Source organism: Orycteropus afer, unplaced genomic scaffold, assembly GCF_000298275.1.
Source record: "Orycteropus afer afer isolate SDZICR_OR568_19922 unplaced genomic scaffold, OryAfe1.0 scaffold00048, whole genome shotgun sequence".
Taxonomy (NCBI): domain Eukaryota; kingdom Metazoa; phylum Chordata; class Mammalia; order Tubulidentata; family Orycteropodidae; genus Orycteropus; species Orycteropus afer.
In genome coordinates this window covers 14,969,682-14,993,735 of record NW_006921635.1, presented here as the reverse complement: position 1 = coordinate 14,993,735, position 24,054 = coordinate 14,969,682, and the positions used below count along the sequence as shown (strand labels likewise).

The 24,054-nt window shown below is 39.3% G+C and overlaps 1 protein-coding gene across 1 annotated transcript in view; it reads left to right on the top strand.

The window, feature by feature from the left end:
- The window catches only part of SPPL3 (signal peptide peptidase like 3), a 47,610-nt gene that overhangs the window by 1,206 nt on the left and 22,350 nt on the right, over positions 1-24,054 (top strand). Inside the window, exon 3 of the mRNA XM_007938228.2 lies at positions 22,925-23,013. Coding sequence (XP_007936419.2) covers positions 22,925-23,013 — 89 coding nt within the window. The remainder of the gene's footprint in view (positions 1-22,924; positions 23,014-24,054) is intronic.

Sequence of the window (24,054 nt, the reverse complement as noted above, 5' to 3'; positions counted from 1 at the left end):
ATGAAAAGAACTAACCAAAAAAATAAAGAAAGAAACCTTGTCATCAAGTCAATTCCAACTCACAGTGACCCTGTAGGACAGAGTAGACCTGCCCCTTAGGGCTTCCAAGACTGTATCTTTAGACAAGCAGACTGCCACATCTTTCTCCTGTGGAGTGGCTAGTGAGTTCAAATCGCCAGCCTTTCAGTTAGCAGCCAAATGCTTTAACCACTGTGCCACCAGGGCTCCTGAAAGGAACTTTAGTGGTTGTATAGTCCAAATAATATTGTCACTGACACACTTAAAAAATAAAGGCTGCTTGAGAAATCTGAATTGCAAACTGGAAAGGAAATGACAGTAACAGATGAAACAATAGCCAGGCATAAGGATTCTAAAGGATTCAATCTTATATCTGAATTGTAATGAGTGCTTTGTAAGATCGCAGTGAGTTGAACAAGTAAAATACTCTTGGTGATCCCACTGCAAACAGATAAAAAGGGGTTTTTTTTATTTGGAGTTTTCATCACTGAGGCTTATTGAACGTTCGAGGCCTGTAGCCACTGTTAGGCAGCATTAGTCAAACCATAGCAACATAGAACCTTATCGACATAATATTTCATATCTCTACTCATGGGGGGGTTGCCATGAATTAGAATTGACTCATCAGCAACAAACAGCAGCAGCCACCCTTTGGACAAGTTTCTGATTTCCCTTAGAGTATATAATGTCTCAGTGTCTCCAAAGAGTGCCATCTTCACAACCCTCGTACTTCTTTCATTAGTGCTGATTACATTTTATTTGGCTTATACTTAAATATTGTGTACACTTTCATAGTTTAAATCACTTCTTTTCTGAGTTTTTTCACCTAACAAAAATACTTTCTCCAATCATCTTCATACCAGTTTTTGGTAATTTCCTAAATTGTGTTAGTCTTATTCCACTCCTATTGAACATGTAGGTAGTTTTCAGTTTTCTGCCATTAGATGATGTTTTATTGACTATTTCTTATGTTTTGTTTGTTTCTGTTTGGTTGAGTTTTATCTTTAAGATAAATGTCCAGAAGTATAAATACTTCACCAGAGAATATGAACTGGCTCTTACTGTATATTGCCATATTGTTTTCCAGAAGGGTTATACCAATTTAGGATTGGACAAGTTTTGGGGTTTTTGTTTTTTAATGATAAATACATATGTAACATTTACCATTTCAACAATTTCCTCCTTTACAGTTTGTTGTTGTTGTTGTTCTTGTTATTATATGCCGTCGAGTCGGACCCAACTCATAGCAACCCTTCCTTGGGTTTCCGAGGCAGTATCACTACGGAAGTAGATTACCTCATCTTCCTTCCGAGGAGTGGCTGGTGAGTTTGAACCGCCAGCCTTCTGGTTAGCAGTCAAGTGCCTTAGGCACTACGCTACCAGAGCTCCCCATTTACAGTGTAGTGACATTAATTACGTTCGTCATGTTGTTCAGGCATCACCCTTCTCTATTCTCAAAGTTTTTCATAGAATTGGGCAAATTTAAAAAAATAGGTGTGTGTGTGTGTGTATGAGATGAACGTACAAGAATTGTATCATATAGATGCCAAGAATTTTCTGGTAAACCTCCTTGTTTTACAGATGAGGGTTCTGAAGCCCAGCAAAATGATGTAACGTGACAGTGATTACAAGACTAGTTGGTAATGGAGTTAGGACGGGAACCCAGATCTCAACCCTTCTAGCCCATGCCTTTTATATTTTAATAATGCATTTTCTGCAAAAAGTAAACCGCGTTGTCCTGAATTATGTGTATTTTAAATGGCCTCATTGAATGAGTTCTGAAAAGTTCTCTCTTCCATTTCCTGGAAGAGATTATATAGAATTGGTGTTAAAGCTTAAGTTTTTTATGTAATTCAGTAGTGAAGCCATCCAAAGCTGGGTTTTTCTTTGTGGGAAGATTTTTTTGCTTTTTCAGTTTTTCTGAGTTTTTGTTGTGGTCGTTGTAGTACTGGGATGTGAGGTCATCTTACTGTGGTTTTCATTTGCGTTTTCCTGATGACGGATGGTATTTATCTGTTCCTGTGTCTATTGGTCATTTGTTTATGTTCTTTGGTGAAATATCTGTTCAAGTATTTGGCCCCTTTTAGAGGTGGATTGTTTGTCTTATGCAGAGTAGTAACAGTTCTTTTAATTCTAGATTCAGGTTCTTGCTGTGTCCTGTGATGTGCACATGTTTTCTCCTAGTCTGGAGCTTGCCTTCTGTTTTAGTAATGCTGTCTTTTGAATTACAAACATTTTTTAATTTTGATAAAGTCCAGTTTGTCAATTATTTTATGAATCATAGTTTTGCTATTGTGCTAAAGAACTCTTAAGCTAAGCCATGGGCATAACAATTTTATCCTATGTTTTCTTTAAGAAGTTTTATAGTTTTGATTGTTACAATTCAATTGTATGGTTCATTTTGAGTTAATTTTTGTGTGTGCTGTGAGGTTCAAATCTAAATCCATCTTTATGGATGTGGACATTCAGTTATCCCAGCACTGTGAAAAGACAACCATTTCCACCATTGAGTTGCCGTGGCACCATTGTCAAAAATCATTTCATCATAGATGTAAGTATTTGTCACTGGAGTATTTCTGTTTTGTTGATCTATATGTCTCTTGTACCACCTGTCTTGAACGCTGTAGCTTTTATACTGAGTGTTGAAATGGGATAATGTAAGGCCTTCTTACAAATGTAAGTCCTTCTTTTGCAAAATTGTCTGGCTACTCTGGGTCCTTTGCACTTCCATACATATCTTAGGTTCACCACCACTACCACCCACCAAAAAAAAAAAAAATCCTGCAATGATTTTGATAGGCATTATATTGGATCTACTGATCAGTTTGCCATCTTAATAATGCTGAGTATTTCGATCTATGGACATAGAAGGTCTCTCCATTTATTTAGATCTTTAATTTCTCTCAGCTGTGTTTTGTAATTTTCAGTGTAGAAGGCTTACACTTCTTTTGTTAAATTTATTCATAAATATTTTTCCTTTTTCAATATTTTATTACAGAATATTTTTTCTTGATTTTGTATTTAGGTTGTTTGTTGCTGAGTTATATAAAAATACAGTTGATTTTTATATATTGATCTCATATACTAAAGTTTGCTGGGACTCAGTTCCAGTGTTATTTTGTGTATGGATTTCTTAGGATTTTCTACATACAGGATCATGTGTTCTACAAATAAAGACAGTTTTATTTCTTTCAAATCTGAATGCTTCTAATTTTTCTTTTTGTTCATTTCATCTTCAACAGACTTTATTTTTCAGAGAAGTTTTGGTTTATAGAGAAATTGTGCAAAAGATACATACAGAGAGTACTCTAACTTAGAGCCAAGGCTCGAACCTCTAGTATTGGATAGATTTCTCATCTTAGGGGTAAGCATGTAGTCATTCCCTAAACTGTAGGTTTTTCATAAATGCTCTTCATCACTTTGAGGAAATTTCCTTCTATTGCTGGTTTGCTAAGAGTTTTTGTCATGAATGGGTATTGGATATTGTCGTGAGTTTTTTTTTTAATCTGTTGAGATGATTATGTGTTTTGGTCCTTTATTTTGTTAAGGTGGGATATCGCATTAATTGATTTTTGAATTCTGAATCAACCTTGCATTCTTGGGATAAATCCCACTTGTGCATGGTATATAATTCTTTTAATATGTTGGTGGACTCAGGCTGCCGATATTTTGGTTCTGTATTCATGAGAGATACTAGTCCGTAGTTTTTCTACTGTGTCTTATTATGGCTTTGGTATCGCATTAATATTTACGTCATTGAAAGAGTTGGGAAGTGCTCTCTCTCCTGTTTTCTGGAAGAGAGTTGTAGAATTGTGTTATTTCTTCTTTAAGTATTTGGTAGAATTCCCTAGAGAAGAATTCATCTAAAGTTGGACTTTGTTGGGGTTTTTTCCTTGAAAATATGTAGCAGAACGTAAACAATGCAGCAGTTGTACAATTCATTGTCATTGATCACATTCTTAAAGTTGTGCAACCGTTCTCACCCTAAAATAATATTTTTAAGGTCATCCATGTTGTATAGCATGTACCAGTACTTCATTCTTTTTTATTGCCAAATAATGCTTTATTTTGTTTATCTGTTCATCAGTTAATAGACATTTGGGTTGTTTCCACTTTTTGGCTATTGTGTGTAACGCTGCTATGAATATTCATGTACAAGTTTTTTGTGTAGACATAAGTTTTCATTTCTTAGGTAGATACCTAGGAATGGAAGTGTTGAGTCATGTAGTAATTTTTCTTTTCTTTCTGTCCAAGTTAATATGTATCTACCATCTAGTTAATGGTTTATCTTTCCCTTGCACCCCTGGTAACCATCAAAGAATATTTCTTTTTGTGTGAAACCCTTTTCTGGCCTTTCCACAATAGTGGTCTCATGGAATACTTGCCCTTTTGTAATTGACTAATGTCACTTAGCATAACATTCTCTAGATTCATCTGTGTTATGAGATGTTTTGCAGATTTATCATTGTTCTTTAACATTACATAGCATTCCATTGCGTGTGTATATTGTGTTGATCCATTTTCCATTGATGAGCATTTAGGCTGTTTCCATCTTTTTGCTATTGTGAATAGTGCTGCGACGAACATGGGTATGCATGTTGTTGTTGTTGTTGTTGTTATATGCCGTCGAGTCGGCCCCGACTCATAGCGACCCCTCCTTGGGTTTCCGAGGCAGTATCACTACGGAAGTAGGATTGCCCAACCTTCCTTCTGAGGAGTGGCTGGTGGGTTTGAACCGCCAGCCGTCTGGTTAGCAGGCAAGTGTCTTAGCCACTATGCTACCAGAGCTCCCCTGGGTATGCATACATCTGTTCATGTTGTGGCTTTTATTTCTCTAGAATGTATGTTTAGCATTCTGAGGAGCAGGTACTGTTTTCCAAAGTGGCTGCACCATTTTGCCTTCCCACCAGCAATGTGTAAGAGTTCCAATTTCTCCACATCCTCATCAATACTAGTTAATATATGTGCTTTATAATTATAGCCATTCTAATGTGTGTGAAATTCTAATCACATTCTAATGTGTGTAATAAGTTAGGTGGTGTGTATTTGCATTCTGGTGTCACAATGCCTAGGGCATTTGACTGCTAACCAGACGGTTGGCAGTTCAAACCCACCAGCTGCCCTGTGGAAAGAAGATGGGGCAGTGTAATTCCATAAAGATTTACCACCTTGGAAACCCAGTGGGTGTCACTGAGAGTTGGAGTTGAGTCAATGGCAGTGAGTTTGGTTTGGTTTGTTTGAATGACTAATAATGTTGAGCCTCTTTTCATGTGCTTATTTACCATCTCTCTTCTTTGCTGAAGTATTTGTTCAAATCTTTTGCTTGTTATTAGATTGTGTTGTCTTTTTATTGTTTAGTTCTTTAAGTATTTGTCAGACAAATGCTTTACAAAGAGTTTCTCCCAGTCTGTGGGTTGTCTTTTCACCTTCTGTATGTTTATAAGTATTTCAGTGATTGGATTGATCTGTTACAGTAGGTTCCTTATTATCTCTAGTAACAGTTTTTGTCGTATGGTCCGTTCTGTCTGGTGTTTAGCTACTATAGCTCTCTTATGTATGGTCGCGTGTGGGAAGATTTTTAATGACTAATTTATTTTCTTTATTTCTTACAAGCCTATTTTCTATTTCTTCTGTTTTCTATTTCTTCTTGAGTCAGTTTTGGTAATTTGTGTCTTCCTAGGAATTTGTCTGTTTATCTTTATTTCCTTTCTTCTGCTTGTTTTGTCTTTAACTTGTGTTCCTTTTTCTAGCTTCTTAAAGTAGAAGCTCAAGTTAATGATTTGAGACCTTCTTTTTAAATTTGTTGTTGTTGTTGTTGTTATGTGCTGTCAAGTCGGACCCGACTCGTAGCAACCCCTCCTTGGGTTTCTGAGAAGGTATCACTACGGAAATAGATTGCCCAACCTTCCTTCCGAGGAGTGGCTGGTGGGTTTGACTGCCAGCCTTCTGGTTAGCAGTCAAGTGCCTTAGGCATTATACCACCAGAGCTCCTCTCTTTTTAAATATAGGCATTTAAAACTGCACATTTACCTCTAAACACTGCTTTACCTACAGTCCATAAATTTTGTATTGTGTTTTCATTTTTATTAAGTTCAGGATGTTTTCTGACCTCCGTGGGGATTTCTTCTTTGACCTATGGATTCTTTCCAGGGGTCTTTCCAGGGGTGTGGCTTACTTTCCTAATGTTTTGGGATGTCTCACATTTCTTTCTGTGGTTGAAAGGAATGTCAATAGCCTAATTCAGTTCTGCTGTGGTCAAAGAACATTTTATGATTTTTCCTGGGGAATGTTCCATGTGTGGTTTGGGGAAAAAAAATCTATATTCTCTTACCATTGGGTTGGGACTAAAGTGGGGGGGATCAGGTTAGTGAGGCACTTGCCTCGGGTGCAAAATTTAAGGGGATGCTAAAAATAACTCAGTGACCAAGATAAAATAATTTAATGCAAGGTTTTTAGAAGTCAAGATTAATGCAACAAATCCTTGATGAACAAAACAGTAATACTGATCTTGCCTTTATTTAAAATATTGCTGATTTTTCCTTTTGCTTCAGTTACAGCTCAACATGGCAGTTATTGATCTTATAATTTTCTTAGTAGGATATATCTTGGGTTCATTGAGATTCTTAGATATGAGCATTGATTTTCTTTTTAAATCAAATTTGAGAAAGTTAGTTATAGCATTATTTCTTCAAGTAATTTTTTTGCCCCTCTCTTTCCTCTTTTCTCCTCCCGAGGCTCTCATTATGTGTATGATGTTGTCCCACGGGTTTCTGAGGCTCTGTTCATTTTTCTTCATCCTTTGTTTCTCTGTACTCTTGAGAGTGGATAATTTCTATTGATCTATCTTCAGGTTCACTAATTCTTTCTTCTGCAATTTTACATCTGCTGTCGAGTCCCTAACTATAGAATTTGTGTTTAGTTCTTTTTAATAATTTCTCTTTTTGAGTCTCTGTTGAGTCATTACCATCACACTTTCCTTTAGATCTTTAAACATAGTTTCCTTTAGTTCTTTAAACACATTTATAATAGCTGCTTTGAAGTTTGTGTGTGTATGTGTGTGTGTGAGTCCAGCAGCTGGGACTACTCAGAGACCTTTTCTCTTGACTGATTTATTTTCTTAAATATATTTGCTTGTTTATTTTCTTATTTCTTTTTATTATTAAAAAAATGGACATTTTCAGTAGTGTATGTTAGAAAACTCTAGATTCTTGTGCTCTCTTTTTTTTAGGGGAGTATTTTTTGCTTTTTGTTTAGTAACTTGTCTAGACATAATCTGTGGGATCTGTTTTCTGCCGTGTTGTGTGGTTGCTGATACCTCTGTATATACACACTTTTTTTCCCCCCTTTTTCTTAAAAAAAAATTTAAACCTGCCTTCCAAAGGATCACCCCGTTACCTGTATAAACTTAACAATCAGCCAGTGTTTGGTAAGAGGTTGTAGTCAAACAGTATTGAGTTGATAAAGCTTCCACCATCTACGTGTATATGTTCAAAATTCAGGTAGGTGTCACGTCTGCCCGAGCTTTTACTTTTCACTGGGTTCTCTTGCACCTTCTCCACAGGGTTCAGCCAAGCTCGCTGCCGGCCAGGATGGATGCATTGTCTGAGCCTCCTCCAGCCTTTCTTGCATAGATATGGGAAGGCTTGCTGAGACCCACTATGGCTGTGTCATTTCCTGAATCTCTCCTTAATTTCCAGCCAGTCTGCTGATCCGCTGCTTTCCCTGACCAGGACTGCAGCCTGAGGGTAGATGAGCCGCTTCTCTCAGGATCTGTTTGCCACCAAGATCATGACTGTGAACTGACAGTGTCACTGGGTCTTGGCGTGGGGCTTTTCTACACTCTGCTCCAAATCAGGTCAGCTCCCTTTGGCAGCAAAGCTGCTGGTCTTCACAGGTTGCCCACCCTGGTGGGACTACTCACCAGCTGAACTTAGATGTGGGAAAGGATAAGAGCAACTCAAGGGAGAATGCCATAGACACCCACTGTTCTTGACCAGCTCAGTAGTTTCATGAATAACCACTTCCCAACTTGTGATGTGTATCTCTTTGGTCAGTTTCCAGAGCTCTGAAGTAGTTGTTTTAAACAATTTTGTCTGCTTTTATTATTTTTTGATTCTTCTTTAGAATTTCCAGTTCTCTGCAGAAACTCTCTATCTTTTTCAGTTAATTCTTTGAACAAACTCCAAAAACCAACTCACTGCCATCGAGTTGGATCCAACTCATAGCAACCCCTCTGTGGGTTTCCGAGGCGGTATCACTATGGAAGTAGATTGCCCAACCTTCCTTCCAAGGAGTGGCTGGTGGGTTTGAACTGCCAGCTTCTGGTTAGCAGTCAAATCCCTTAGGCACTATGCTACCAGAGCTAAAGCCCATGTCTGATAACATCCAAATATGTATCTCTTGTAGTTCCAATAGGTTTTGTTTCTTTTGGATTTCAGTTAAATAATGTCTTCTTGTTAGACATGGTTTATGAAAAATTATAGAGCTTTGAGCCTGGAGATATTACCTTCCTCCAAAGGGAACACCTGTTTCTCATAGACATCTAGGCTGTGGCAATTAACTATTCAGTTGGTGACTGAGATGTTTGAAGGTGGGCTTTAATTTTAGAGAAGGCTGTTCTGTTTCCAGTTCACCCTTACACCTAGGCTTCAGTCCTGTGGCTTCAACTCAGAAAGCCTAGGGTGTTTACCAGAGCCCCTCTCCTTAATGGACTTTGAGCTCTTAATTTTTGTCTCCTCAATATAGTGGGGCTTCTGAAAGCACTGTTTACCTCTTCAGCATTTTGGCCATCCCTTTGCATTTCAGAATTGGCATTTGTCTCAAGGGGGCAAAGGGCTCAAATGCCAGGCTCACCTCTTTCCTGGCCTCATACCTTCTGGAATTTGGCACTGCACATTCTCACGGTCTTGGGGGTAGCCAGTGCCTTACAAAGATTTCTTGTTTTTCTGTCCAGTTTTTGTAGTTGCCTCAGTGGGAGGGTTGAGGGCAGACTCTGATATAATCTGGGCTCTATTTTAGAAGGGTTAGTGCTGTTTCCATGTGGAAAGTAGATTGTTGGGTAGCAGGAAAGAGTAGAAGAAACTCTGGGAGAATATTGCTGTAGTACAGGCAGCAAATGATGATGGCTTGAACGAGGATAATAGTCGGTGGAGTGAGATATGAATGGATTTAGGTTAAGATTTGCTGATGAAATGGATATAGTATAGGTGAGAGAGAGAGAAGTCCAGGATGGCTCTGAAGTCTATGGCTGATCAACTGGATGCAATGATGGTATAGTTTTTAAGATAGTGCTGCAGGAAAAACGTATTTTTTTCATGGAAAATTGGTATACAAAGCAAATACAGTTTGTCAAGAGACTAATGTTGGTTCTAGTTTGACTCTAGCTGGTGTTTAATGTAGAACAGTCTCTCCAGGAACCCCGGTGGCACAGTGATTAAATGCTCAGCCACTAATTGAAAGGTCAGTGGTTTGAACCCACCAGCTGTTCCACAGAACTTCTGGTAAGATGACAGCCTCAGACTATGGGGCAGTTCTGCTCCATCTTCGAGGGTCATTACAGGTCGAAATTGACTCTGGCAGTGGATTTGATTTTTGGTAACAGTCTCTCTAGACATCTGTCTTGACAGTTTGTACTTACTTTTAATCCACTTGTTATTTCATTAACTATTAATTTTAACAATACTGGTTTCATTTGAATGTCCTGCTGTGTGAAATGTCTATTAAAGTCCTTTGCCCAAAGCTTTATATTTTGGTTATTAGATTGTTATCAGATATGTGGTTTCCGAAGATATCCTCCCAGTTGGTAGCTTGCCTTTTCACTTTTCATTCATCGAAAAACTTTACCAAAAAAAGTTTATGATATCTCATTTATTTATTTAGTCTGTCAGTATTTGTGCTTTTGTTATTATATTAGATAATCCATCGTTAAAAGACTAACAGTATCGCCTCTGCTTTTTCTTCTGAGAATTTTTTGGTTTTAATTTGAATATTTAGGTCCTTAATCCATTTTGGATTTGTTTTTGTGAATGATGTTAGCATGGATCCAGTTTCATTTTCCTGCATATGGAAATCCAGTTTTCCCAACACCATTTATTGAAGAGACCCTTCCATCCCCATCAGATGGACTTAGCACCCTCATTAAAAGTCAGTTGACTGTTGTTATTATATGCGTCAAGTCGGCCCTGACTCATAGCGACCCCTCCTTGGGTTTCCAAGGCGGTATCAGTATAGAAGTAGATTGCCCAACCTTCCTTCCAAGGAGTGGCTGGTGGGTTTGAACTGCCAGCCTTCTGGTTAGCAGTCAAGTGCCTTAGGCACTATGCTACTGTAGATGTATAGATTTATTTCTGGACTCTCTGTTCCATTGGTCTATGTGTCTACGTTATACCAGACTGTTTTGATTACTGTGGCTATACATTGTGTTTTAAAAATCAGGTACTGTGAGTCCTCCTATTTTGTTCTTCTTTTTCAGCATTGCTTTAAGTATTTGGAGCCTCTTGGCATTCTGTATAAAAGTTGAGGGCTGGTTTGTCTCTTTCTGTAAAGACCTGGAATTTTGATGGGGATTGTATTGAGTCTATAGATCAGTTTGGGTAGTATTGACATTCTGATGGACACCAGACACATGAAAAGATGCTCAGTGTCATTAGCCATCATGGAGATGCAAATGAAAACTACAATGAGATACCAATTCACTCCCACTAAGATGGCCAAAATTTAAGTAACAAATATTGATGAGGAGATGGGGATTTGACGGCTAACCAACTGCTAACCAGAAGGTTGGTGGTTCAAACCCACTAGCAGCTCTGCAGAAGGAAGATGGGACAGTCTACTTCCTTAGAGATTTACCACCTTGGAAAGCCAAGTGTGGTGGTTGCTATGAGTCGGCATCGACTCAATGGCAGCGAGTTTGGTTTTTGGTTTGGTTATCCATGGCTAGTGGACTGCAGGGTGGTACAGCAGTGTGGGAAACAGTGTGGTGGCTCCTCAGAAATCTGAAACTAGAGCTGCCTGCAGTTCTCCATGGCTGCCAGCCAGGTAAATACGGTTCTTCCTGCCTCTGATTTGGGACCCTAAAAGATATGTTTGCTTATTAAAATTATCACATTTTATTTATTAAAACTGTGTAAAACCAGGAGAAAAATAGAATAAGAGATTTAGGAATTGTACTGGTTATCTTCCACCAGGTTTTCACATTTCTTAAGTGAAAAAAACCATACCACTAGTTAAAAAAAAAAAAAAAAAAAACAAATAAAACTAGATTCTGAACATCAGGCAAATCCTAGATCTTAGGATTCCTTGTATTTGCCATCTCTTGGCTGAGTTTTGTTAGACATCCTATATTACTTAAGGCTGACACCTGTCTCTCCTTACCCTTTCCAACTGCTTAGAGAAAAATAGCATAATTATACATCTAATCAGTATGTATGTTCCAGAAGAGTTTGACAAACCTACAAAGCAAGAGAGAGAAACAAAAAAAAACTAACTGGGCAGGAACAGGGAAAGAAAACAATGGAAAAGGACCATTCTGATGAGCAGAGAGGCCCAGGAGTCGCAATATGAGGCTGCCTTAGAATATCCTAGCGAGTTTATTACTGGCAAGACTATTTGAAATTCTGTCAGGAGCCATGGACACAGAAATAATAGAGTTGACATAGATCTGAAAGGAAATCAAGGGAGAGATATACTTTATGGCCAATATTTTTTAAAAGCTGCTATCTGAAAAGGAAAGAGCCTGGTGGTCCAGTGGTTAAAGCACTAGGCTGCTAACCCAAAGGTCAGCAGTTCAAATCCACCAGGCCCCTCACAGGAGAAAGATGTAGCAGTCCATTTCCATAAAGATTACAGCCTTGGAAATCCTGTGGGGCAGTTCTGTTCTGTCCTATAGGGACACTACAAGTCGGAAACAACTCGATAGCAGTGGGTTTGATTTTTGGTTTATATAAAAAGGAATAAATAACTACAGAGTAACTGTTTTTTAAGGCATGCACCTACCTGGGCTTTCTTTAATGATGAGGGCAGTTTATTTGCTTATACTTAGAGCTACTCTAGAAAGACAATGTCATTAGGTTAATAAGACTACAGAGACGAATGATAAGAACCGTACTTTGTGTTGCCCTTCATTCTCAGTGCATATAATTGTAAACTTAGACCATGTAAACCAAAACAAGTCTCAGTATGGTTCACAAATAGAATGGTGTTCTGTCTAATGGAGTACAATGTGTTTATGGTCTTTTGAGCTGCTCTTTTTGCCACGCCATAACTCTCTGTTCTGCTTTAAAACATCACATACAAAAATAGAATTTATTAGATAATGTAGGGAATGATTATGTACATTATACACTGTATGGTCAAGTACCTTTATATTTTTAACAAGTTTCATCACTTTAATGTTTAAGTGTTTTTAAATTTATAAAAAGCCACTGTTAAGTTTTCTAGGCAGACATTTAGCTTAAAGCCAAGTTCAACCATATAGTGTTGACCTTGGTCAAATGAATTCTCCCTTTCAACATGCCTGCTTCCAATATTAGAGTGATCAAAAAAACCTGGTACTGAAAGAACAAAATATTAAGATAAAAATTCCAATTTTACGTTCTCTCTCCTCCAAAATTCACAGTGTACTCAGTTATAAAAGTTCAAATAGATGATGCAAGTATAATTTCCAGTAAACTAATACATCCTCAATTTCAATTCCATTTGGCTTCCTAAAATTTTACTTTTTGCACTGCCCTGTTCAAAAGGATTTCAGAGCATTTACAAATTGTGATGAGATAAGGTGAATTAAATTGGGGGCCAAAGAAAAAATAAGGGATGAGTGGAAACAAAGTAGAGCCAAAACTAATTCTAACAATGGATACCTTTACTCCTGGTGGCCCATAGATGCCACTGCAGGCTTTCTAACAACCAACTTTTAAAGAGGAGGAGGAAGTCAAGAAATTAAAAACTTTACAATGCGCTTAGATTTAATAAAACAAATGAACAGTTTGTTCAGAAAAATTGAGCTCATTCTTGGATCTTAAAGACCTTCTAAAAGGGATGCAATACCGAGTTTTGTAACATTTCTTCATAGGCATTCAGATGTTGAATGAATCACAGTACCTTATAATGGAAGCTGGTAGCATTGCATCAAATTGCATTTCAGTAGAAGCAGTTCTGCCAAAATTGGAGGTTCACAGAGGGCAGCACAAAGCTGTGGTCCAGGTACCTAGCTTACTGCTGAGCTGGTGTGGTCCATGGTTGTATTTTAGGTCTGGAAGGAGCTCTGGTGCCGTAGTACCTAAGGCACTTGACTGCTAACCAGAAAGCTGGCAGTTCAAACCCACCAGCCACTCCTCGGAAGGAAGGTTGGGCAGTCTACTTCCATAGAGATACAGCCTTGGAAACCCAAGGAGGGGTCGCTGTGAGTCAGAAACGACTCGACAGCAGCAAGAGAGAAAAGTGCATGGCCTGTTAGTTTATCACTTGGTTACTCCTGAATATTATCTCTTAATATTAATAAATACTAGTATCAGCGAGCAGGACATTCCCTGTTGGCTTGTGACTATAGTGGTTTTTTTTTTTTTTTTTCTCTGTGCTTTGGGTGCAAATTTACAGCAGAATTTGTTTTACATCCAACAGTTTGTGTACATTTGGTTTCACTCCCCAATTACCATCCCCCCATCCCTGTGCCCTTCTTAGTTATGCACTCCTGTCTGCTCAGCTTTCCTTCCATGTGAATGCTGCCCCTCAGGTAGCATTTGCTCCATGGGTTTTTTTGCTCCATGGCCAGTTGCTCCAAGGGTTGTATCTCCATAGAGTGCATCGCCCTGGGTTGGGTGTTCTGCATGTAAGTCTTACTAGTGTTGGGCTGAGAGCAAGCCTTTGAGAGTGAGTTTTACCCAGGCCCAAAATGTATCCCAGGACCTTGGGGGTCCCATCAGACCCCATCCAACCAGTAATAGGGCAAATATAACCAGATCTCACTTCAGCCAAAAGAAAATCTGGTTATATTTTGCCCTATTTTATTTATTTATTTATTTATTTTCCAGGCTAAAACTAACTCAGCTGTAAAGAACAGAACTTTGGGTTAAAAATTATTTCCTAGGCCTGCCTTTGAGAACTTTCACTCTTTGCTTCAGAACAAGGGGAAGCATGGGCTTATATTTAGGGCAAATATAACCAGATCTCACTTCAGCCAAAAGAAAATCTTATTACTCAGAACATTAAACAACTTTCCAGTATAAACTGCATGTGAAATGGACATCAAAGTGACCCAATTTAAAGTTGCAGAATGTTGATCAGTTGTCATTCTTCTTGACATTATGACATTAATTAGCTGGCAGAGTCTGTTGTCCCTTGGACCTCACCCAGTTCAAGATAAAACCATATCATCTGCATATGAAAGGTTACTTGTCTCAGTATTTCTCTGTAATAAGATGGCATACATATATCAAGTTCATCCAAAAACAATATCAGGTCAAGTTAATTCAAGGAGAAATGCTGTGTAGCAATTTAAAAGAGAGGGAAAAAATGATATGTACTGATATGGAAAGATGACCTTGACACTTACTCTTGAATGAAAAACTAATTTGCAATAGCATATAAGATGATAATCCTCATTTTTTGAGAAGATACATATATACCAAATGTATATCTCTCTGAAGGTAGGAATCTTAGTTCTGTTCTCAAATTAATATATGTGATTGTTTAAAAATCTGCTTTTAAATCTGTTTTTAATGAAGAGATAATACAGCCAAGGCAGCGTAGTATAACATGGTATACTAAGAATCTTGGTTTCCTTCTTGTACACTAAGGATAAGAGATAGAATATCCCTCATAGATGGAATGATCATACAGTTTACTGTCCAAAGATATTCAGTATTTTTGAAAAGGAAGCACTGTTATTAATTTCACCAGGACACCACTCATAGGGTTATTCTAGGTATCAAGTGAAATTTTGCCTGTAAAGCATCTAGCATAGTATCTGACAGAGCTCAGTAAAGGTTAGCTGTTACCATTATTTTAACCCTTAGGAAATTTGACTGCTTAGGAAATTTTCAGGTACTGAATTAGAGGACCTTCTCTTCCTACCCTGATTCTTTCTAGCAGTATCTTGATGTAGGGTCTCTGTGAGCACCAAATAATTGGAAATTTGTTTACCTCTTCCAGCTTGACCTGTAACTACTATTTCCTGCTCAATCATAGTTGATGAAAAGACAAATAAAAATAGCAAGTAATATGCTGTAATTTAGGTGTATTTTTGTACAATGGTAAATGACTGTAATGAAGCAGCCATAGTTCAAGTCCTTCCTTTGGTCATTTAAACATTGATGTCAATAACCCAGACTTGCTGTTTGTTAAGAAAACAGGATGGAATATCTAATAGCATAAGATGATGATGGAGATGTGGCCGCGTGGAGCACAGGCATCTGTGAAAAGGGAGCAGAGTGTCCTAGGTCTAGCCAAGCACCCTCATGTCTGTAGAGTTAATAAAGATGAACAGGCAGGGGCAGAGATCCACCATTCAGAGTGGGCCCTTGGTAGCTCTGGAGGCGAGTCATCTGCAAGGCTTTATTTAAACAGTGACCGTAACTGTTACTGAACCCCAGGCACAGGCCTGGGATCTACTAAAGCCAGATCCATTGATCTTATTTTGTAAAACTAGAAGGTAGGAATCTTTTCATTTTGAAATAATGTCTGGAGCCCCACAACCTCATTTAACTACATCTTTCTTTCGTACAATTGTAACTCATTGTCATCTTCTAATGATCTGACGAGGATTGATTTTGACTAAGCTTATTTGAGGCAATGAGAAATTCAAAGTTAACTTCAAATTACATAAGGACCAAAGAAGCATTCTCTTCTCTCTGCCTCAGTAGACCCCCATTGTTGTTGTTATATGCTGTCGAGTCAGACCTGACTTGTAATGACTCCTCCTTCGGTTTCTGAAGCAGTGTCACCACAGAAGTAGATTGCCCAGCCTTCCTTCTGAGGAGTGGCTGGTGGGTTTGAACCACCAGCCTTCTGGTTAGCCAAGTGCCTTAGGCACTATGCTACCAGAGTGCCCCATTAGCCTGCCTAAAATTTTCCTATTCTTGCAGCAGTTCTTATCAAGAAATAGAACTAAAACTGATTTTAAGTTACCCACAACCTCTGGTACTTGGAAAGAGGAAGAATCCTACCCTCAAAATAACCAGAATAGAGTTATTAAATAGTCCTCAGTGAATCACAAATTGACTTGGAGTTAAAGAACCATTAGTTCCTTCTTAGACTACTCTCAACACACAGTCTTCATTCACCCCATCTCAAGAGACTAAGCTTTGCCTAGGATTAAACCTAGGTGCTAGGTGACTTTCCAGTCCAACAGGAAAGAATAGATGGTACTAACCAGCCTACAGGGCAGACATGTGGGTAAAGGTTCCCGTAAATTTACCCTACTGTCACCAGATTCTGAGAAGCAGAGTAGGCGTAACAAGTGTAATAGTTCAATTAATAAGTAAGTTTGAAAACACAGTTGACATTAATACAGGTCTTGCATCTCAGTGGCTTCCATGTTGCTTTGATATTGGAAGCTGTGCCACCAGTATTTCACACACCAGCAGGATCACTCATGGCACGCAGGCTTCATAGAGTTTCCAGACTAGAAAGAAGGACCTGGTGACCCACTTCGGAAAAAGTTAGCAAAAACCTTATGAGTAGCGGTAGAATACTGTCTGATACAGCACCAAAAGATGAGCCCCTCAGGTTTGAAGGCACTCAAAATATGACTGGGATGAGCTGCCTCCTCAAAGTCGAGCTGACCTTAATGGCTTGGCTGGAGTCAGGCTTTCAGGACCTTCGTTTGCTGATGAGACACAACCCAAAATGAGAAGAAACAGCTGCAGACTCCATTAATAATCAGAACATAGAATGTATGGCTCATGACTCTGGAAGTTGTCAAATATGATATGGAACACATAAAGGTCAATATTCTAGGCATTACTGAGCTCTGATAGCATAGTGCCTAAAGCACTTGACTGCTAACCAGAAGGGTGGCAGTTCAAACCCACCAGCCACTCCTCGGAAGGAAGGTTGGGTAATCTACTTCCGTAGTGATACTGCCTCGGCAACCCAAGGAGGGATCTCTGTGAGTCGGGGCCAACTCGATGGCACGTAACAACAACATTGAGCTGAAATGGACTGGTATTGGCCATTTTGAATCAGACAGTCATAGGGTATATTATGTCAGAAATGAAAAATTGAGGAGGAATGGTGTTGCATTCATCATCAGAAATAACATTTCAACATTTGTCCTTAAGTACAACCCTGTCAGTTGATAGGATAATATCCATATACCTACAAGGAAGACTAGGAGCTCTGGTAGCATGGTGCCTAAAGGCACTTGACTGCTAACCAGAAGGCTGGTGGTTCAAACTCACCATGCCACTCCGAAGGTTGGGCAATCTACTTCTGTAGTGATACCGCCTCAGAAACCCAAGGAGGGGTCGCTATGAGTCAGGTCCAACTGGACAGCACATAACAACAACAACACAAGGAAGACTAGTGAATACAAGTTGTTCAGAATTACATACCAACCACAAATGCCAAAGATGAAGAAATTAAAGATTTTACCAACTTTTGCAGTGTGAAACTGATCAAACATGCAATCATGATGCATTGATAATTACTGGTGATTGATAATTACTGGTGATTGGAATGCAAAACTTGGAAACAAAGACAGTATTTGGAAAATATGACCTTGGTGATAGAAATTATGTCAGAGATCACATGATAAAATTTTGCAAGACCAATGACTTATTCATTGGAAATGTTTTTCAACAACATAAATGGTGAGTATACATGTGGACTTGGCCAGATGGAATACAAAGGAATCAAATCAGCTACGTCTGTGGAGAGAGACAATGGAGAAGCTATGTATCATCAGTCAGAACAAGGCCAGGTGCCAACTGCAGAACAGAACATCAGTTCTCATATGCAGGTTCAAGTTGGAACTGAAGAAAATTAAAACAAGTCCACGAGAGCCAGAGTACAACCATGAGTTTCTCATACCTGAATTATAGACTTCATGCATTGAATACTAATGACGGAACACCAGACAAGTTGTGGAATAACATCAAGGACGTCATATGTGAAGGAAGCATGAAAAAGGAAAGAAAGAAAAGACCAAATAAGATGGCAGAAGAGACTCTGAAACTTGCTCTTGAACAAAGAGTTAGCTAAATGGAAGAAATGAAAGTGAAAGAGCTCAACAAAAGATTTCAAATGGCAGTTTGAGATGACAATGATGAAATGTGCAGCGACCTTGCATTGGAAAACCAAAAGGGAAGCACACACTCAGGATTTCTCAAGCTGAAAGAACTAAAGAAAAAATGCAGGCCTCAAGTTGCAATATTGGAGAATTCTGTGGGCAAAATATTGAATGATGTAGAAGCATCAAAAGAAGATGCAAGGAATGCAGAGTCACTGTAGTAAAAAGACAAGTTGTAGTTCTGGTGGCATAGTGCCTAAGGCATTAGACTGCTTACTGGAAGGCTGGAGGTTGAAACCCAGCAGCCACTTGTCAGAAGGAAGACTGGGCAATCTGCTTCCGTAGCAGTACCACCTCAGAAACCCCAGGAGGGGTCACTATGAGTCAGATCCAAGTTCACAACAGTGAATTTGGTTTTGGTAGTGAAAAGAATTGGTTTCACCATTTCAGGAGGTAGCATATGATCAAGAACCTATTACATTGAAAAAAGAAGTCCAAGCTACACTGAAGGCATTGTTGAAAAACAAGGCTCCAGGAATTGGCAGAATATCCATTGAGATGTTTCAATAAACAAATGGAATGCTGGAAGTGTGCACGTGTCTATACCAAGAAATTTGGAAGACAGCTCCCTGGCCTGTTTGTGGGGACATCAGCTCAATTGGCATAAACATACTACAGAAAACATTGTTCCACCTCCTCCTACTTTGGTGAGTAGCGACTGGGATCTTAAAAGCTAGCAAGCTGCCATCTAGATGCAACAATGGGTCTCTCCTTGTCCAGAGCAAAGAAGAATGAAGAAAAACAAAATTCATGGAAACAATTAGTCATAGTGACTAGTACACCATCTGATCTGCAGCCTATGCAGCTATGAGACCAGAAGAACTAGATGGTGCCCGGCCGGCTACCGGCTACCACTGTCATCCAGTTGGGAGGGGATCTATGTAGGAGATCCTTGATAGAGAAGGGAGAACAATGTGGAACAAAACTCAGAATCATTTGGGGGAAAAAAAAAAAAGAGGGGGGACCAGGTTTGCTGGTCTGATAGAGCCTGGTGGAACCACTGAGACTATGGCCCCTAGCTGCCCTTCAGGTCTGGAATTGAACCCACACCTTTTGTTTGGCTGTGGTTTCCAGCCAAACAAAAGACAGGCATATGAGTTGACCTGAGGTAGATACACTCCTTGGAGAGAACAATCATGGGAGAAAGAAGGGCTGCTTATGCACAGTGAGACAGCTCAGGGGGCAGGAGTGCATGGAGGGATGGACACTGGGAAGAGGTAACTATGGGGAGGAAGTGGGAGGGAAGCTGTTGCATTGTGGTAAACTGTGGTCAATGTCATGAGACAAAGTGTATGTGAACTGCTGTATGGAAAGTGAATTTGTTCTGTAAATCTTCACCCAAATCACAGTTAAAAAAAAAAAAAAAAAAGTTTAAAAAAAAAGTCCCTGTTTGTACGTACCCATTCCAAAGAAAGGTGATTCAACAGAATGCGGATATTATCTAACAATATCATATCATACACAAGTATTGCTGAAAATAACAAAAAAACAGTTGCAGCGGTACATCAACGGGGTACTGCAGGAAAGTCCAGCTGGACTCAGAAGAGGATGTGAAATGAAGGCTGTCACTGCTGAAATCAGATGATCTTGACTGAAAGCAAAGAACACCAGAAAGATGGTTACCTGTGTTTTATTGACTGTGGTAAAGGCATTCCACTGTGTGGACCATAACAAATTATGAGTAACATTGCAAAGTACAGGAATTCAAGAACACTTAATTGTGCTCGTGAGGGACCTGTACAGAGACCAAGAGGCAGTTATTCGAACAGAACAGGGGAATACTGTATGGTTTGAAATCAGGAAGAGTGTGTGTCAGGGTTGTATCTTGTCACTATACTTATTCAATCTGTGTGCTGAGCAAATACTCCGAGAAGCTGGACTATATTGAAAAAGATGTCAGGATTGGAGGAAGACTCATTAACAAACTGTGGTATGCAGATGACACAACCTTGCTTGCTGAAAGTGAAGATGACTTGAACCATTTACTGGTGAGGATCACAGACTGTACAGCTTTCAGTGTAGATTACACCTGAACAAAGAAAACCAGAATCTTCATAGCTGGACCAGTAAGCAACATATGATAAATGGAGAAAAGACTGAAGTTGCCAAGGAGTTCATTTTACTTGGATCCACAATCAATGCCCATGGAAGCAGCAGTCAAGAAATCAGATGATGTATTACACTGGGCAGATCTGCAAAAGACCTCTTTCAGGTTCTCAATTAGAGCAAAGGTGAGATGTCACTTTGAGGACTAATGTGCCCCTGACCCAAGCCATGTTATTTCAGTTGCCCCACGTGCATGCTAAAGCTGGACAGTGAATAAGGACCACTAAAGAAGAATTAACGCCTTTGAATTATGTTAGCAAAGAATATTGAATACGCCACAGATTGCCAGAAGAGTCAACAAATCTGTCTTGAAAGAAGTACAGCCAGACTGCTCTTTAGAAGCAAAGATACCAACACTTTGTCTTACATACTTTGGTCATATTATCAGGAAGAACCAGTCCCTGGAGAAAGACAACATACTTGGTAGAACAGAGGATCAGCAAGAGAGGAAGACCCTTCAGGTGCAGTGAATTACCTTAATATGGCCCTTCTAACCCTGGACTTTCTGACTCCCTTCAAATGACTGGGTGGAATGATGCAAATGTGAGGTGCTTGTGGCCCACCAGGGGAACTGGATAGCTTGTTAATAATGTGAATAGCAGATATGGTACTCTTCTGTAGGTGGGACTGTGCACATAAGGTGTATGGAAACCTAATGTGAGACTGGTTGGTTTTGCCATCCCCTAGGCTTAAAATGAGCCATCCCAGAGGCAGAAAGAGGGATCTCACTCCCATCAAGAAGAGCCAGGAGTAGAGCTTGTTCTTTGGTCCTGAGATCCCTGGGCTGAACCTTCTCGACCCAGAAGACAGAGCTACATTTTGTTGAGACAGTAGCTACAACAAAACACCAGCAATAGAGACCAGCACAAGACAGAGCAGTGGGTGTTCTGGCCCATGGAGTGAGAAAGCTGAGTGCCTTCACTTGGGGACTTGCTGGTGGAGTAGGGTGCCTCTCCAGGTGCCTGTTGGTGGTGCTAAAATTGCTTCGTAACACTCGTCCAAGCAGGGCAGAGGCCGCAGGGTGGAGAGGCCACGGCCAGAGAGAAGTCTGTATACACCATGGGTGACAAGAGGCTGTCCTGATCGAAGAACTGTATTCTAAGTCATTTCTGATCCTGAACCTTAAGCTGTTGTTTCCCTAGTAAACCCCATAATCATATTGCCTGTGAGTTCTGTGTGACCATTGCAATGAGTTATCGAACCCAGCAGAGAAGTAGAAAGTGCCATGGGAAAGATGGTTGGTATCAGAATTGGCAAGAAGGTTGGAGGGTGGTGGCACATCTGATCTCCGCTTCATAGGAATCAGCCTTGGGCTGTTGACCTTGATCCTTTCTCCCCCATATGAAATTAGAGGATGGCAGGACCAGGCAGTGTTCTGTTCCGTTGTACATAGGGTCACTGTGAATTGGAACTGACTTGACAGAGCACCTAACAACAATTAACAGTCTAAGAATCCATTGCCACAAAATCCAAAACCACAAAAATTTATCCTCGTGTTTTCTTTTAAGAGTTTCATAGCTTTTAAGTTAATTAAAATTAAATTTAAAATTCAGTTCCACATTTCAAGTTGCTTTTATGACTGATGTCTACTGCAGCAGTCAGTGCAGATGCAGAACAACGTTTCCATCATTGCAGGAAGTTCTTCTGGACACCAAACCCCTTCTTTAAAAAACGAAGTAAGAATTGAAACAGGAAGTTTACAAAGAAAGAAGTGGATAGACTCACATACACAAAGTTGTTCAATAATTAAAGAATTATAAATTAAACTGAGATAGCATTTTTATTCCTACCCCCAATCAGATTAACAATGACTACTTCCTTCAGGTGGTGACGAAGTCTCAATGAGGCTTTCCCTGCTCACTTTATCTAAAATTTCAAACCCTCATCCTTCCATTTCTTGCTTTTCATTAGCACTTGCATTGATATACCATATATGTAACTGATTTTTCTAGTTTATTGTTGGTCTGTAAAACCCATGGAAACCTGTTTTGCTCACTATTCGTTATCCCTCCCCAGTACCTACACCAGTCCCATATACAGCAGAAACTCGAATTGTTGTTACTGTTGTTGAATCAGAGTTGGCGAAATGTAGAAACAAGTCCTCTCGTGTGCTGCTATCAGAGAGTAAATTGGCACCACCTTTTTGGTAGCAGATGTATGGAATGCGCACGTCTCAAGATTGTGCCAGCCCTGTGAGTTAGCATTCCTCCTCCTAGGTATTTATCATAAGGAAGTAATTAAGGTGTGCCCTGATATACACCTGGAGTGCATTCTGGATTACAATGCTTATCTGCAGTCAGGAAGACTCTTGAACTGACACCTTGGAAGGAGTGTAGATGGTTTGTTTTACTTTAAAATGTGGCAAGAACTGTTTTTGCAGAGTTGTTCAGAAGAGATACTCCTTTCCTTTCTTTCCTAATGCCTTAGCCCTTTAAAATACTGTCTCATTACTGACTTCTGACCTACTTCTTTCTTAAGCAAAACTAAAACTTACCTAGAAATTTCTTTCCACAGGTCGCTTAATATGGACTTTGAAAATCAAGACAAGGAGAAAGACAGCAACAGTTCTTCTGGGTCTTTTAATGGCAACAGCACCAATAATAGTAAGACATTTTTTGCCAATTAACTTTTCACTGTAGTTGTCTTAATTTGACAGCTACCCAGTTAATAATTTATTGGGTTCAAGAAGATATGTATTTTCTTAAGCAGGATAGATTAGTACCTGGTCAGCTTATGACTTCTTTAAGTATTTTGGTGGGGTTGATATTCAGTACATGTTGATCATTCAGTGGCTTAAAAGTTAGCTGCTTGAAGTCCTTCTAAAATTAAACATTATGATGATCTCTTCTCACATTTAGGACCTTAAAAGAATACTTGCTTTTAAAAAACTAGAAGTGTGTTGTTATATGGCAAATGTTCAGCAGCCCCATTCATAACTGCCACAAAGTAGAAACAATACAAATGTCTGTAAACTAGTGAATGGATCCACAATCTGCAGTATAGGCATACATGTAAATTCTGTTCAGCAGTAAAGAGAGTGAAGTGCAGATACCTGCTGCAGAACAGATGGACCTCAAAACATGATGCCAAGTGAAGGAAGCCAGACACCAAAGATCACAGATGGACTGGTTCCATTTATATGACAGAGAGATAGAGAGTTGGTTCGTGGTTGTACTGGGGAGGAGTGGGAAGGAACATTAATTGTAAACAGATTGTAAGGATCTTTCTGGGTTGATAAAATGTCCTGTACAAAAAAAACAAACATCGACTTATGCACTTAAAATGGGTTACTTTTATGCTATATAAATTATACCTCCATAAAGTTACAAAAAAAAATTATGATGATTATGGAAAGAGAAGTGAATTAAAAATAATGAGACCTGATTTGACAATATTAAGAGATTTATACTGGCTGTACCTACCATGTGCTTGGCATTCTCTTCAATATTTTGAAAGATACGTAGTTAAAAGCTGTCAGGTAGGCAGCGTGGCCAGAATCCTTCCCAAGGTATTAAAGAGTGCTGAAATAGAGATAGCAAATACCGCTTCCCTCTTATACTGGGGCAGGTCCTTTTTCACACTGAACCTCACCATTCTGAATAAGCAGTGACTGTCAGTGGGTCGGGAGCTCTGGTGGCATAGTG